General features: G+C 45.4%; 1 protein-coding gene across 1 annotated transcript in view; it reads right to left on the bottom strand.

The window, feature by feature from the left end:
• LOC126174874 (ATP-dependent translocase ABCB1-like) overlaps window positions 1-17516 on the bottom strand; it is a 204596-nt gene that overhangs the window by 73459 nt on the left and 113621 nt on the right. Inside the window, exons 12-13 of the mRNA XM_049921286.1 lie at window positions 9431-9638; window positions 5481-5755 (exon numbers count right to left, since the gene is read on the bottom strand). Coding sequence (XP_049777243.1) covers window positions 5481-5755; window positions 9431-9638 — 483 coding nt within the window. The remainder of the gene's footprint in view (window positions 1-5480; window positions 5756-9430; window positions 9639-17516) is intronic.

Genomic DNA, 17516 nt, shown 5'->3' with positions numbered 1-17516 from the left:
GGTTATGAAACATGCTGCCTAGAAAGTTCGCAAAATTCGTTTTATATTTAGAGTGGCGTCGGATGATTTCGTGTTGTTCTAGTAGATAATGCCAATAGTCCATGCCCGATATCAATGTCCGCGAGAGCACGTAGTGCGATGCGTGTCCACCAATCCATCGGATTGCCGAAGTTTTTTGTGAGGGGAAAAATACAGCGTCAGGGAAAAATAAAGCGTCCGTCGTGATCGTTGATTCATCGGTGCGTCTGAGGAGGGCCATGATGCGTTGCGTCAGCCGCCAAACATCCTTCGCCTCACCGCACTGCAGAGAATGTTCGTCGGTGTCCTGCATGCCACATATAAGGCAGAGCGGGGAATCTACCATGCGAATGTCGTACAAACGTTGGCGGTTGACTGTCTTGCGGTTGATTAGTGTATACCATGACGATCGCGCTGCTGTGGTGAGGAGAGGTGTATGGACAGCTCGCCAAATCTGTCGCCAGTTTCGTGTTGGGTATTTAAGTTCGACAACATTGCTGCCATGATGACGCCGCAAGTATCGATATATCTCACGGGTAGTGGGGATTCTTGTAGAAGGTATCTGTAACTGAACATAACTAAAATCAACAAAAAATCGCGCGACGTGAGAAAAAGAGGGTGAGATTGTGCCTACAGCGACCGGTGGTTCAAAGGACGTGGGACGAAGCACATCCAGGATGGCCGACGTGATGGCGTGTTGCCGTTGGTTCCAAGTGCGTAGCGTCGCTCGCAGGTATAGAGCTAGAGCCTTGTTCCGCACATCCGTGAGGTTAAGTCCTCCAGCATGGTGTGGGAGAGTTAAAGTCTTGTATTTGACCTTAAACAACATTCCGTGGCTGACATAGTATCCAAAGGCCGCCATTAATCTGTCAGCAATACCATGTGGCATTGGCAGTACCTGTGCCAGGTGCGGCAGTCGCGAGGCCAGGTGAACATTAGTGTAGTCCACCCTTTGGAGCAGGTCGTGCGTTCGGAGTGAATTGTTGCGTATGTGCAGTCGGACGTTCTGGAGGAGACGTCGATAGCTCGCCGCCGCTGATTGCCGTAGCGATCGGGTGAACAATACACCTAAGCATCGCAAGATGTCCACCGTCGTAAACGGACTGTGCAGATCGTCCAGCCCTCGACCGATGTGCATGATCTTGGTTTTATTCATGTTGACCCTGCTTCCCGCAGCTACTCCGTACGTAGTAAGAAGGGTAACCACCTGACTTACTTCGTTCTCCGACCGGACGAGTATCATCAAGTCGTCGGCATATGCACGACACGTGAAGGAGCTCGCACGGAGTCGGACGCCTGTTAGAGTCCGTCTAAGAGTCTGCATCAATGGTTCGAGCGCTATTGTAAACAGTAACATCGACAAGGGACATCCCTGCCTAACTGAGCTGCAAACAGGAATCGGCCCTACCTCCCTGCCATTGACTCTCACCGTCGAAGAAGCGCCGCGAAGGAGGCGCATGAGGACGGTAATAAAATCCTGTGGTATCGCCATGCGTCGCATGGTCGAGTCAAGGAAATCATGGTTGATCCTGTCAAAGGCACGATCAAAGTCCACCGATACGAACGCCGCTCGCATGCGACAAGCTTCCGTCAGTGAAATTACGTCACGGTATTCGCCGAGGATAGTATGTATGTTGCTCCGAACCCCTAGACAAGCCTGGTCTGGTGGTATTGTCTTGGATAGTACAGTCTTGAGCCTTGCCGCCAACATTCGCGCAAAGAGCTTATAATCAGTATTGAGCATCGTGAGCGGTCTAAATTGATGGGCGCTGACACTCGCTGTCGATTTCGGTATTGGTATAAGCAGTCCCGCCATGAACTGCGACGGAACGTCCATGTCAGGGCTCAATAACTCATTATACATCAATACCAACTGGGACATCATTAAATCCGCAAATGCGCGGTAAAATTCGAGTGTCAACCCATCTGGCCCAGGGGATTTATGCACCGCACCCTTCGCGAGTGCGCCCCGGATGTCATCTTCCGTTAGGGGTTCCAATAACGCCTCTGCATCCGAACCATCCACCTCCGTTTGCATCTGTCGCAAAAGTTCTTCTCCTGTCCGATTGTCCGTCGGCGTCCCAGTGAAAAGGAGGCGATAATGCTCCAGAAACTCAGCAGCAATGTCCCGTTGTGACGTCAAGGGCCGACCATCGTCATCATGGAGTACTGTGATTAGGGATCGGCGATTACGCGCATTTCCCTTGGACACTTGATGCATGCCGATACGTTCTCCATCGACGTTGTCCAAGCACCGAGCACGGATCGAAAGTCCCTCCAGTCGACGTCTCGTGATCGATAAAATACAGGCCTGAATGCGATGGACTTCCGCTTGACGCTCGAGCGATGGGGCCATGGAGGACAGGTCGCGGAGCACCATGTAGAAATAGTCAAGTGTATCTCGGAGCCATTTCGCTTTTTCCTTGCCATACGTGATGAGAGCTCTTCGTATCGCCGGTTTTGCACACTGCAGCCACCACGAAAGAACCGTACGGTGCAGCGGCAGACGGCGAGTGCAAGTCTGCCATGTTTCTTCGATCTGCTGGCGACATTCGAGATCCACCAATAAGGATGAATTGAGTTTCCAGGAACTACGACTCCGCCAGACCCTCTGCCGTGGGAGGGTTAACGTGCATAAATATGCAAGGTGATCCGTAAAAGCTGTGGGCCAACGTTCAGCAGCCAACACGTGATCTCTTAACCCGTCAGAAACATAAATCCGATCCAGCCTGCTCGCCGAATGGCTAGTAAAATACGTGTAGCCCTCTCGCTGCCCATGGATCTTTTCCCACGTGTCCATAAGGGCCATGTCCCGGCACATCGTGTTCAATGCGTGGCATGAGCTGAAATTAGGAGTTTGATCCTTCGGGGCGAGTACACAGTTAAAATACCCCCCTATCAAGATGTGGTCATACCGTCCATGGAATAGGGGGGCAATCTCCTCCGAGTAGAATCGTGCACGCGCCTGTCGATTGTCAGATCCGGAGGGTGCATAGATGTTGACGATACGAATGCCGTTCACGGTCATAGCCAAACCCCGAGCCGAAGGAAGGTAATCGAGGTCACACATCGGAATCCCTTCCCGGACTAGTATTGCTGTGCCACGTCCTCCATCTGGAGTCGGCGCTAGGTAAGTGTTGTATCCGTGCACGTCGGGAAAAGCAGCATTGCAGGTTTCCTGCATCAGCAGAATATCAACGTCAGTGGCGTAAATCATGTCCCGGAGAAGTTGCATCTTTGCAAGCGAACGTGCGGTGTTAATGTTCACTGTGCCCACCTTATATGCTTGGTTCGTTGTCGTTGTCATGCTCGTGTCATGTCACTGAGAACTCCAAGGGCGTTAGGCCACTATTCGTGCTCAGAGGGGTGCCCGCCAACGGGCTGCCCTCCTTTGTTGTCGTTCCGTGGTGTGCATCCTGTAGGTGAGTGGTCATCATTAGGGGTTGGCAATTCCTGTATGTCCTCGACTGGTTCCGCCCAATCACAGTGGTCATCCATCCGAGAAACGTCCTCTGATGTATTTCGACGAGGTTGCTGGGACATTGGTATCCCGGACTCCTTCGTCGGCAGGTCTGGGTCAGTCGGTGTCAATGAAGAGGGACCATCTGAAAGGCAGGACATCCGGTCTCCATCTGACGGAATCCTGTCAGCGTTCTCTAAAGGCACGTGTTCTGTGTCAGACAGTTCGTCGGCTAGGATAAGTTCCGTGTCCCCTAGGCTAGGGGGGGACGTATCACCCGAATTATGGCGACGCTTTTTGCGACGCTTCGGCGATCGCTGTTTGCGTGCCCTGCCCTCTGCTGCCTCACTGTGTTCGTCGATCGTTCGTTGGTCCGTTGCCGGCGCCACTGTCTCGACCTCTACTTCCAAGACGCGTGCTTCATGTGAGTTGTCAGAAGGTTCCTCCCTCAACCGACGTGACGTGGGCGTAGGGACATTCTCCGAGTCACCTCCACGCTCCGGTAACTCGGTCGGCTCTTGCATAAACACGTCTGCTTCTCGCTCCGAACTGGGCAACACCTCCCGGCGAGCCACCGACACGTACGTTATCGGCAGTTGCGTGGGAACTTCTCGCTGTGACGCGTCTCCATGTGGCAGTTGCACGACGCGGCGTTGTATGCACTCCGAGCGGATATGTCCTTCTCCACCACAGCCAGAACAAGTGCGTGGCTGGCCATCGTAGATCACAATAGCTCGACACCCGCCAATGTATAAATAAGACGGGATATGTTTAGTAAGGACGATCCGCACCTGTCGCACGCCGTTTAGCACAGGATAGGTACTAAAACTTGCCCAGCGTTCAGGCGTATGACTAAGTACCGTTCCATATGGTCGCAGCGATTCAGTCACCATCGATTCTGGCACCTCAAACGGCAGTTCAAAGATCCGAATCATCCTCACACCCAATCCTGAAGGAGCTACTGTTACATCGCTGATATGGCCATCAGAGTGTCGAAATTTAAATCCTCTTTGAGCAGCGGAGAGAGTTCTTTCACACGCAGCTTCATCGGTCATCTTTACGTACATTGTACTGCTTACAATGGACAGGTGTATGCCAATTATGTCCGTAGCAGGTAAACGAACTTCTTCCCTCAAAAAACGCTCTATTTCGAAAGCTTTTGGTCTGGCAAATTCGTTGTCGAACGTAAATTGGAGCGTAGTCTTTCGAAAATTGTGTGCCATGGTGATCGAGTCAGACAACAACACGCGCTAGTACCGACGGTGTAAACACTTCCTCGTCCACGCGCGCCCGCGGCCGGGACAGCAGGTCCGTGCCGCTCCACTGCCTAAAGCAGACTCAATCAGCAATACACTCTTTAGCCGTAGCCATATTGTGTTAGCCCTTGCTAAAAACGTTAATCGTAGATAATTTTATTACTTAACTGAAATTTAACTATAACAAATTGTACCAAGAACAATGTGGTTTGGGTGGATCTTCAGTGTGTCGCTGCCTTCAAATAGCCTACTCTCACAATACGCAAGTTGCAACAATTCTTTTGCCACGAATGTGATGTTTCTCATTATTGTATTGGAACGAATAACACAGTTAACAACGGGTTTCCAGTGATTCTCAATTTGATGGTGCTGAGAAACGGCTTATATACATATAGGCTTGTAATGAATGCCAATATGGCGCCTCACAACTCCGTACTGAAGGGAGACGGCGTGCGTGTGAGTAGGTGGCATTGTGCCATCTCATTGGTCAACGCTGAGACGCACGCTCAGAATATCTGACACGCCAGATATTGCTCTCCACGCTCGGAAAGACTCCCGTACGTGCTATTCCACGCTATGACGTCAGAAACTCGGCACGCTCAACGCTCAACGTTCGGATGCACGGTCCGTGTGCCGACGGCTTAAGGGACGTGTGGATAGCATTACTTGGTTGTCCACACAAATTTGTTTGGTACCCATTCGGAAAGAAATAGGGCTAATCGTCAAAATGTGGCTCATTCCCTTACCCCGATGACGTCACCGAAGAGTACGGCGAAGACGGGCATGGCGCAGCCGGCGACTATGGAGAAGACGGTGCCGATGGCAAGCTGCGGCCACTCGGGGCTGTTGAGGCGCATCACCTCGAGCACGCCCACCGGCCGCGGCGGCTGCTCGGCGTACCTCTCGGCGGCGGCGCGCAGCGCGGGGTTCATCTCCTGCTCCTCCGCCTCCTCCTCCCCCGCAGCCGACGACGCGTCACTGCGCACACTCAGCAGGCGTTCCGGCCTCACGCGGCTCGCGTCTGCAACCCCCGGTTCCAAGTGACACATCTACCCCATTCACATCTACCCTACTGGATACCAAAGTTGCAACAAAATTTTACTTACTGCATGCGTACAGTATAGTGGGCAGAAAACATGATTAAATTTGTATATGATTCAGAGGTACGCGCAGTCTGAATCTTAAAACAGATCAGTCACCTCTGGCAGCAGCAACAGCTCTGTTGCCCGCCCGTATGGAGTCGAAATGGTCTTGCGTGACAGATGCAGGTCTGTTCCAGTCAATCGACTGGTGGAATGTTGGTCTCCAATACAACGTGTGTTTTCGATGGGTGAGGGGTCTTTAGTATGTGATGACAACGGAAGTAGTTCAGAGTGCCATGTATCGAGCTAGGTTAGCACAGCAAGAGCAAAAATATTCTTGCGCTATCTTGTTGAAAATATAACGTCATAGACACCTCGAAAATGGGGCACAGCCACCGATTCTAACACATAATAAATGTAACGGCTGCTGTGCAAAGTAACACTGGAAATGGTGTTATGTATCCAATACAGGGTTATTCATACATACCTCTGGAATTTCAAAATATGACTGCACGAAAACTACATGGCGTACAGAAAACAGACTGCCCAAGAAAATACCACTTCTCCGAAACCCGAAAACAGTCGCTAATTGTGACCCGTAAGTCTGAAATTTGGTTCAAAGGTGCCTACAACCTTTCTCTGTAATGGTAAAAAACTGTAGCGCCCTGCGACGTCACCCTCGGGTTCGGCAACGCTTCAAACAACAGAGTGACATGTGGAGAAAAGGTCGCGGCTCAGAACGTCGTATGACGTGACAACAGTCATGGGATAGCGATATGCGCATGTACAGACGGCGATAGTGTCGCTTACACGAGGTATAAAAGGGCAGTGCTATGGCGGACCTGTCATTTGTACTCAGGTGATTCAAGTGAAAAGGTTGCCAACGTGATTATGGCTGCATGACGGAAATTAACAGACATTGAACGCGGAGCAGTAGTTGCAGCTAGACATTCCATTTCGGAAATCGTTAGAAAATTTAATATTCCGAGATCCACAGTGGCAAGAGTGTGCTGAGAATACCGAATTACCTCTCACCACGAACAACGCAGTGGCCCATTGCACTGACTTAACGATCGAGAGCAGCGGCGTTAGTATAGGATTGTCAGCATTGACAGACAAGTAGCACTGCGAGAAATAACCGCAGAAATCGTTGTTGGAGATATGATGAGGGTATCCGTTAGGACAGTAAGATGAAATCTTTCGCTAATGGGCTATGGCAGCAGACGACCGAGGCGAGTGCGTTTGCCAACAGAACATCGCCTGCAACGACACTCTCGGTTCGTAACCATATCGGTTGGACCCTAGAAGACTGGAAAGCCGTGGCTTCACCAGATTAGTCCCGATTTCAGTTGGTAAGAACTGATGGTAGCGTTCGAATGAGACGCAAACTCCATGAAGCCATGGACCAAAGTCGTCACTGTGGAAGCTGGTGTTGCCACGACAGCGGTGCGTGCTGTGTTTACAAGGACTGGAATGGGTCCTCTGGTCCAGCTGAATCAATTACTGACTGGAAATGGTTGTGTTCAGCTACTTGGAGACCATTTGCAGTCATTGACGAACTTCATATTCCCAAACAATGATGGCAGTTCTATGGATGACAATGCGTCACGTAACCACTTCACAGATGTTCGAGATTGGTTTGAAGAACGTTCTGGACAGTTAGAACGAATGATTTGGCCGTCCAGATCGGCCGACACGAATCATATCGAACATTTATGGCCCATAATCGGGAGGTGAGTACCTACACAAAATCATGTACCTGCAACACTTTCGCACTATGGACGGCTATGGAGGCAACATGGCGCAGCATTTCTGCAGGGACTTCCAACCGTCGAGCTGCTGCACTACGTGTGGCAAATGGAGGTCCGACACGATTTTTAGCCACATCAGTGTATATTAGACGATTACTCTAGGGAAATACATCAGTAAGTTAATAACAAATAATTGTTCTCCTTCACGGCTTATGTTTCTATAGCTGTTGTCGCGTTTTACAATAATTTCTGTTGTTGCTTCCTGTTATATTACGAGTCTTCATAATACTGTGTTCCCTGGCTGTAGTAAGCGAATAATATGCTTCTGTTCAGTGTAGACGACGATAGTGACACTTCTCGCCTCGTCACTTCATGCGCATGCGGAAATTTTTAATATACACTATGTGATCAAACGTATCCGGACACCTGGCTGAAAATGACTCACAAGTTCGTGGCGCCCTCCATCGGTAATTCTGGGATACAATATCTTGGCCCACCCTTAGCCTTGATGGCAGCTTCCACTCTCGCAGGCATACGTTCAATCAGGTGCTGGGAGGTTTCTCGGGGAATGGCAGCCCATTCCTCATGGAGTGCTGCACTAAGCAGAGGTATCGATGTCGGTCGTTGAGGTCTGCCACGAAGTCGGCATTCCAAAACATCCCAAAGATGTACTGTAGACTTCAAGACAGGATTCTATGCAGGCTAGTCCATTACAGGGATGTTATTGTCGTGTAACCACTCCACCACAGGCCGTGTATTATGAACAGGTGCTCGATCGTGTTGAAAGATGCAATCGCCATCCCAGAATTGCTCTTCAACAGTGGGAAGCAAGAAGGTGCTTAAAACGTCAATGTAGGGCTGTGCTGTGATAGTGCAACGCAAACTAAACAAGTGGTGCAAGCCCCCTCCTTGAAAAACACGACCACACCAGAATTTTGCTGTTCGCACTACACACGCTGGCAGATGAGGCTCACCGGGCATTCACCATACCAACACCCCGCCGTCGGATCGCCACATTGTGTACCGTTATTTATCACTCCATACAACGTTTTTCCACTGTCAATCGTCCAATGTTTACGCTCCTTACACCAAGCGAGGCGTCGTTTGGCATTTACCGGCGTGATGTGTGTCTTATGACCAGCCGCTCGACCATGAAATCAGTTTTCTCACCTCCCGCTTAACTCTCATAGTACTTGCAGTGGATCCTGATGCCGTTTGGAATTCCTGTGTGATGGTCTGATTAGGTGTCTGCCTATTACACATTATGACCCTCTTCAACTGTCGGCGGTCAACAGACGAGGTCGGCCTGTACGCTCTTGTGCTTACGTGTTCGTTCACGTTTCCACTTCAGTATCACATCGGAAACAGTGGACCTAGGGATGTTCAGTAGTGTGGAAATCTCGCGTACGGACGTATGACACAAGTGAACCGAATCACCTGACCACGTTCGAAGCCCGTGAGTTCCGCGGAGCGCCCCATTCTGCTCTCTCACGATGTCTAATGACTACTGAGGTCGTTGATATGGTGTACTACTTGGCAGTAGGTGGCAGCATAATGCACCTAATATGAAAAACGTATGTTTTTGGATGTGTCCGGATACTTTTGCTCACATAGTGTACGTTTCTATAGAGAAGTGATCTACTCATCAAGATTTTTGGACATATATTGGAACGTAATATGTGCCATGCAAAGTGTAATCAGAGTGGCAAGATACGGTGAACATACTTTTAGTTTCCTGGACATGACGCAACTATAACTGCATGCACCCTTCTTTAAAAACGCTGGAAAATGGGTAACAGGCGAGGACACTCGTTCTTCGTAACTAAGCGGCTGTGAACGGACGACGGGCTCTAAGAGGCTTACCCGCAGATTCATTTGGAGATTTGGAAGTGTCTTCAGAGTCGGTGACCTGTGTGGTGACGAGGTTGTGGTAATGGCCCTGCAGTGCCATGAGCGCGTCGTGCGGACCCTCCTCGACGACGGAGCCTCCGCTGATCACCACGATCCTGTCCGCGTTGCGGATGGTTGACAGTCGGTGTGCCACGATGATGGTCGTGCGTCCGACGCTGGCCTGGAAGAGTTGGAACTAGAGAGTTTCAAAAGGCGACAAACACAGAGAAGCCCAGAAAATGAATACACTCTTTAGTTACACATAACTTCGAAATTAATTGACGAAAACGTCTCATTTTCCGTGAAAGTGTAACTTATTGAAATCAGTGCAGGTGTTGGAAATGGTCACCATTAACATCCTTACAGAGGTGATGTCGCAGAAATTCTGCACGACCTACTCACTTTAACGTGTCCAGTTGGATACCTGTACATGAATGTTGTATGCATCCTCGACGTTCATCCAGTGTGGGTAGTTTTTGTGTCGATAAACGACGTCCTTTAGTGTTACCCATCGGGTAAATTTCAGAGTCGTTAAATCTGGAGGACGTGGTGGACACTTGACAGAATCTCTTGCACCTGTCCATCGTGAGGATAGAATTTTGTTGAGGCGCTCACTGACACGATTATGGTAGTGGGGTGGGACACCGTTTTGTTGAAAGTGAAGCCTTTCTTTTGTATATCCATCCTTTTAGCAGGAGGTCTCTGGAACGACGGCCGTTTACTATCGTGACAAGAAATAATAACACGTACAGCCGTCCTTATGATTTTAATTTATTTAGTCGCTACCAGTTTCAACGCTTCATCGCGTCATCTTCAGGCCTGTATGCATAAAACATTAAAGATAGCATTATCAGCTTATACCTTCTATATATACGTTCTATATATGCGGGTGTTGTGTGATGTCCTTAGGTTAGTTAGGTTTAAGTAGTTCTAAGTTCTAGGGGACTGATGACCATAGATGTTAAGTCCCATAGTGCTCAGAGCCATTTGAACCATTTTTCTATATATGTGGGTCCTACATTCAGTTTATATCACGTCTTGGACGTTCATTTTGTAGATATGACGTAGTGTATGCCCCTTATCTGTGTACAAATAAGCACTTTATACTTACTTTGATACGACAAATAGGTCATGTTCCTTGTTTTTACTTCTTTGTGAGGTATTGTTTCCTTCCATTAATCACCTTTTACAGTTATTTTGTCTTACAGTAAGTTGTTTCAGGATTGTGCGGATAATGCATGTCCGACTGTCAGATAAAACTCATGAATAGTATTTAAAGAAGTTTTAATAGATAGTATAATTGTACAATGTATTGAGTGGAAATTCGTGATGGTACGTTTTAGATATGTGACAATGGATTTATCTGTTCTTTCTGTCAGATGCTCGGTGTAAATTCATTGTAGAGTCTTGCCATTGTTCTCAATCTGTTTTAATCTGTTTCTATGTAACTTGATTGATAAGCTGATAATGCTATCTTTAATGTTTTATGCATATAGTCCTGAAGATGACGCAATGAAGCGTTGAAACTGGTAGCGACAAAATAAATTAAAGTCGTAAAGACTTTCGTCCCCATGCAATTAACGGTCGGGAGATAAAATAGATGTCTCAAGTTTCTCTGGTTACATCTCACTGCTAACAGTGCCTTCAGAGAAAAATGGCCCGATCAAAGCCCGATAAGATACCCCACACCACAGATTCACTCCCGATAAACTTACGTTTCTTTTCACATTGAAGTGCCAATTTGCTGCAGTCCATTAGGCGCAACTGTGCCGGTTTTCTGTACCACCGCATTAACGTGCACCGCTGTAGACCACGCAATTATCTCTACAAACGCTTCATCTCCGTGCGCCATACTATTAACCCACTCGCAGTTCTACATTCTACGATATGCGTTGTCCTCGTTTAGTGTGTTTGGTCTTGGGATGTAGCGCTTAAACTTCGCAGTCTTCTAAACGCGCTGACGCCTGAGCGGCTCAGAGTGGTTTCAGGGGCTCGCTGTCTCTCAGACATCTGTCATGACCGAGCGAATTGTTGTAACACAGTACGGGAATTCGCTGGACGTGTTGCTGTTAGAGGGTTTCCGTATCATTGTTTGTGAACATTTATAACACAGCCTTCGACTTCAAACTTGTTTCAAATGTGTGCAACTGCTACACTTGTCGATGCCTCTGTTTGAAACTCATATTTCCATTGGCGTTGAACCTCATTAATGTTTTCATACTTAATTTACCAGTTCAAAACTATTTTCCTTTTATCGAATGTCAGCGTTGTACTAGCCATGTACAAAACAACGCTTGTGTGGTGTCTAACATGAAAAAAAGCAAAACAACACTTGTGTGGCGACCATCATGCAACAAAATAAAGGATATGTGGCAGCTGACAGACAACAGCAAAATATGACATGTTTCGGCAAATTAATTAGGAAGTAATGATAATTAACCAACGTACACTTTTTGGACCACTTTGAATATTTGGTGCACGATTGCAAACGTGAATTTGTCAGAAATTATGGTAAAATCCTTATAACTATAATAATTCATTAGTTATCAGCAGAAGAATACTGGAACAATGTTGTATTATTTCTGTTGGCCTGGAAAAACGAGACATACTTTAAGAAGTCCTGTCACCAGTGGAGAACTCCAAGTACAATAACAACAGCAAAGCCAATATCAGAATCGCCTACCAGTTTTTTACTAACTATTCTGCGATCTTTTCTGTCTCCTAGGAAACAAACCTGCTTACATTGCTTTTGCAGTGGCTTATTTCCTGATGCAACTCTTTCCGCGCCACTTTAGTACCGGAAGTGTCACTATGTTAACGGAAAGTGTCGTTGAGTTTGGCGAGTGTGTGTGTAGTATTGCATCGTGTTTCTGCTATTGGTTCTAATGATAACACGGGATAGTAAAACTAGGTGCCAGTATATAATCTCGTCCAATCTATTAACACCAATGAGGCCGCCATACGTATCATCCCTATCCGACGGATGCCTTACCGTGAAGTGCCAAGTACTCTCACTCTACGCCAATATTGGCGCATCTTCCCTTGTCGTAATAGCGCTAACGTCTAAAATTCTTTGCCCAACCAAGATTCGTGCAATCATATATTAGCTAACTCTGTGTAAGGACAGTAGTTGAGGTTAACTGCCATATCTGGTGTTGGATGCGACCGAGTGCCGAGGAATAGGTGGGTACTCGGACAGAAAGCAGAAATAGTTAGAAGTACACGTCGTCATACGAATGACATAATAACATTACTTAACTTGAAACAGTTAAATCCAAAAGTATCCCTTAATCAGAGCATAGTTATCTCACATTAGCACAATCACGGATATAAACTACTGACATGTGTGTGTATACGAGTGGTGTCTGTTCCGTTGCACGTGTCCGACAGAACAGACACTGCTCGTGTATATATATGCATTTCTGTAATAGCGTGATGGATCCATGACATTCACTTCAGTGCGAATGCAGTAGTATCGTCTGAAACCCTGCGGGAATCAGTAATTTGCGAGCAGAACGTTAATGGACGAGGGACGCTGCACTGTAGCCGTAGCAGATGGCAAGAAGATCATGTGCAACAACTGACCATACAACGAACACTGCTATTTAAAACCAACATTAGTTCTCAGTTCAACAACAGTCCAAAACACAATGCAACTCCTGACGCAGTTGTAAACATGATGAATCGCTGATACAGTATGAAGTATCCGTGTCTGCGTCAGAGATGAAATATATCTGTAGCTCTGTCAACTGTTAGTTCTAAGTTGGACTGATGTTGCATTGTGAGATAATATTGGTAAGATATGCCATATAAGTAGCTCGTTCATGTTTGATTCGTAGTTGGTGCATACCGGTCTATGCTCACATATAGTGTTTATTGGTTGAATCGGTTTCGACACTTAATTCTTTTTCAACAGCCCTATGAAACAAGAAACAATAGGCAACATATACACTTATCAATACTACATCAAAAATTAGATAAACACATAATTACACGACATAAATAATAGTGACGCAGCCATGTGCTAAGAAATATGATGGAATAACTTTAATTTGCATAGTGTAGTTAGGTCTAATTTGTTAATGTAACGATGACAAGAGCATTTTTGTATATTGTATCTAGTTTCGTAGGGATATTGACCAGACGTCCCGGTTTTGCCGGGAAAGACCCGGTTTTCACATAAATGTCCCGGTGTCCCGTAATAATAATTGGAACACACAATTGTCCCGGTTTTGTGTCGAGAAAGGAAATGAGAGGAATAATATTTCTCATTTAATTAAATATCTGTGTAAAACAAATTTCCTAGAAGAAGAACGTTATGGAAATATTTATTTTCACAATATATACCACATTTCATTAACTCATCTTCTGCCTAAAGAAAGAATGAGAGGTGTTGGAAAGACAAATAGGTATTACCTACTCTCGCCCCAAACTTGCCGATCTTCTACTTTTCGGCCGTCGAGACAATTAAAACCAAAATAAAAGGAGGTATAAAAGAGAACCATTCTCCTAACGGGACTGCAGCCAAATGGAAGTTAACTTTGTGAAGAATGTGAGCGATGCAGCTCGTGTTAGCGGTGCTTATTGAATATTGCTTGGCATGTATGCACTAGACTAGAAGTAAAAGTCGGTGGCTGATCAACTGTGCGCGAAAAGTTACTACCTCGTTTTGTTAGAAGTCAATGAATGTGGATATTAAATAAAGGAAGTGTGGTGTCTGGTGAAAATGCCCAACTGGAGGTGTTCATTTAATGAAAGGTTAAAGAAAGAATTTCCATTTCTTTGCGAAAGCGTCATAAAGGGTAAAGTTGAATGTACGTTATGCAGATCGGTGTTTTCAATAGATCGCGGCAGGAGAAGCGATTTACAAAAGGAGAAGTTCAAGGAAGCATCATCGACATCTACAAGTAGCAAGGAGATGAATTCTTTTTTTAAGAGAAACACTTCAAGAATGCTTGAATTAAAACTGTCTGCTGAAGAAAGCACGTTTGCGTATCACGTCATCTATCAAAATCATAGCTTTCGATTAAATCACTGCACTTCTTCTCTGATTCGTAAGCTGTTCGGCAGGCCCAAATATTGTTGTGCCAGAACTAAAAGTGAAGCAATTGTTGTTAATTGTTTGTCACTCATGTTCTTACAGTAATAGCTAATGAATCACAAAAAGAAAAATATGTTTCCACAATGAATGATGTATTAAATCTCAAATCAATGAAAATGATTCTATTAATATTTCGATATTACATTCCTGCTTTCGACGTAAAAGTAAAAAGTTTGGTTGTTATCTAAGTTCAAAACGAAACAGCTGACACAGAAATACGTTTTAATGGACAAAGTAATTGCATATTCTGCAGACAATACAAATACCAATTTTGGGGGAGCCAATTGTAATGGAACACTCAATGTTTACCAGTATCTCTAAGCAAAACTAAATAAGTCACGTGTTGATGTTCGATGTGGTGCTAACGTTTTGCACAGTAGTGTTCAATCAGTAGCAAATGGTCTGTCTATTGATGTTGAGGTGACTATGTTCAAAATTTACAAATGTTTTAAAACTTGTACCGTAAGAGACCGAGCCTTAAAAGAAGTCTATGAGTTTACTGGAGTTGAATACAAGTCCCTGTTACATAACAGGAAAACAAGTTGGCTGTGTCTTCTTCCTGCCTTGCAGAAGATCCTGATGAAAGGTCGTGCTAATTTAAATAAAGTAACAGCTGTTATTATTGTGAAAACTCATTTCAGTTTTCTTGCACAGAATTTTATAATTATTTTCTTTCTGACAAGGAACTGCTACAATCAGTTCAGTCTCCTGATAAATACAGCAAAGTAAATCTTAGAACGAAAAATTGTATCTGATAAATAATATTACAAAGTTTGCAGGACTAACAAATTTTACCTATTTAAAATAGTGACTGAACATTGCAGAAAATACATCCAGTCTATTTCTGAAGAAAAGAATTTTACTCATTTGTAATGCACCTACATTTTTCTTTCCAATTCACAAAAAGAAAAGTCATTCTTGCCCTAGGTTTTTCAGTTGCTGCAACGGCGTATCCCTGTAGTAGATTTCAAAATCTGACATGAAATACAAGCTTAAGTATAAACTGCAGCCACAAGAGTCACAGTTTTTATGTCTTTGACGTCTGGTCAGCCTAGCTATTGAAAATGACTGAAGTGTTGTAACGTGTCCAACCAAAAACAACATGTGAGAGCACCGACTGATAATGTCTGTATTCATATAAGTGGCGTTCATATTATATTCGATTTACGGTCATATATTGCGGATGACCATTGTGGCATGTCCTACAGCATTCAATGTGTAAAATTACTGTGGAAGAACCATGAATCACCTGAAAACGAGTACAGATCTGAAATTTCAATATTGTAGAAAAGAAGAATAAAAGAACAGTCAAATGCTTAGACACTTCTAAGTGACTTTGACTCCCAGTCAGGTGCAGAATGTAAAGTACATCATAATTACTCTGATGTCCACAAACTTTATATGGTTTGGAGCATCGCTAAATTTACCATTTACCAAGTTACTTAATACGTTACTCAGAACCACAAAGCAACAAAGCCACATGTCTCCATTACTATGAATTTTTTAAACCTTATTAACAATTATTTTAGGATCACTTTTCTAGATGTTAGTTATTACTTTGAGGCAAGCAGAACATTGGCAGCTGGAGTCTGCCAGGGGTGCTTTATTGTACGTCGTTATTACAAGGCAGGTGTTTTGTTGGTGGCGTCAACATTCGCAAAGATTCAATTTTGTTCCCTGGAATCTGCGTACAGTGGTCGTCTCTGTCACAGTCGACAGTACAAACTAGATTCACCGTCTGCCGGCAACGTTTCAGATCGATAGTTATCGCTGACGCTCCCAACGAAAGTAGAGAGTGACATTCCATCGGAAACCAAGGCATCTAATGTCAGAGATTGCAACAACGTCCTATTCAGTATAGCTATATCAGAAACTCTTCTTTCCTATACTCCACTTCAATCGCCACCATAATAGTGTTCTTATCTTGATTGGACAGACAGACTCTTAGTGTCATCAGTTGAGTTACTGATGCTCGTGACTAGAGCTTCCTTTTAAATAATTTTGTCCTGAATGTATTCTTGAGTAATGCCAGTATCTCTACAGTAATCTGCAACATATATTTTATGCTGAGACACAAATTTTCTGATACTGGAATCGAATAATTCTGCGTTATTATCATCACCTGCAGTCCGCCCCTGGTAGCTGAGTGGTCAGCGCGACGGAATGTCTTACCTAACGGCCCGGGTTCCATTCCCGGCTGGGTCGGAGATTTTCTCCGCTCAGGGACAGTGTGTTGTGTAGTCCTTATTATCATCATTTCATCCCCATCGACATGCAAGTCGCCGAAGTGGCGTCCACTCGAAAGGCTTTCACCAGGCGAACGGTCTACCTGACGGGAGGCCCTAGCCACACGGCATTTCAATTTTTTATCACTTGCAGAGCAACAGCTGATAGGTCCCAGTCACAACCACAGAGACACTTTGAGAGGTTTGCACTGGGTTCATTGACTGGCGAAAAATCTTCATCCCTGTCTGCAGATTTATCAGTGTATCGACACTCATTACTTTCATAAACGGTAAGGCATCTGCTGCTTGTACTTACTGTGAGGCTGAGTTCTTTGCACTGTGTGTAAGAAGATCCGCAAAAAATGCACATATGGCAAGTTTGCCTTCCGCGATTGTATGGCTTAGAGCGTATATAAATGATATAACCGCGTAGGCATGGGTATCGTACGGCGTAGTAATGTAAATAAACTATACTGGATAAACTAACGTAGACTCGGAACACTCAGAAGGAGGCCACTGTAACGGTGCCAGGAACGTTGGTTTCTCCACATTTTTATGTCAATTGGATGTGATTGAAACACTAACTGCTTCCGTAGCCGAGGTCGCTAGCGCACAACTATGTGATGGCCCTCGGAAGTAAGTCAATTCAAATATTGCCCGTATAAAATGTTCACTGTCAATATTTGGAGGAGAGGTGGTGGCGTAAAATTCTTGATCACCAAACTTTGCACCA

The sequence above is a fragment of the Schistocerca cancellata genome, chromosome 3 (assembly GCF_023864275.1).
Source record: "Schistocerca cancellata isolate TAMUIC-IGC-003103 chromosome 3, iqSchCanc2.1, whole genome shotgun sequence".
NCBI lineage: Eukaryota > Metazoa > Arthropoda > Insecta > Orthoptera > Acrididae > Schistocerca > Schistocerca cancellata.
Note: the sequence above shows the minus strand (reverse complement) of the source record. Positions and strands in the feature narration are given on the sequence as shown.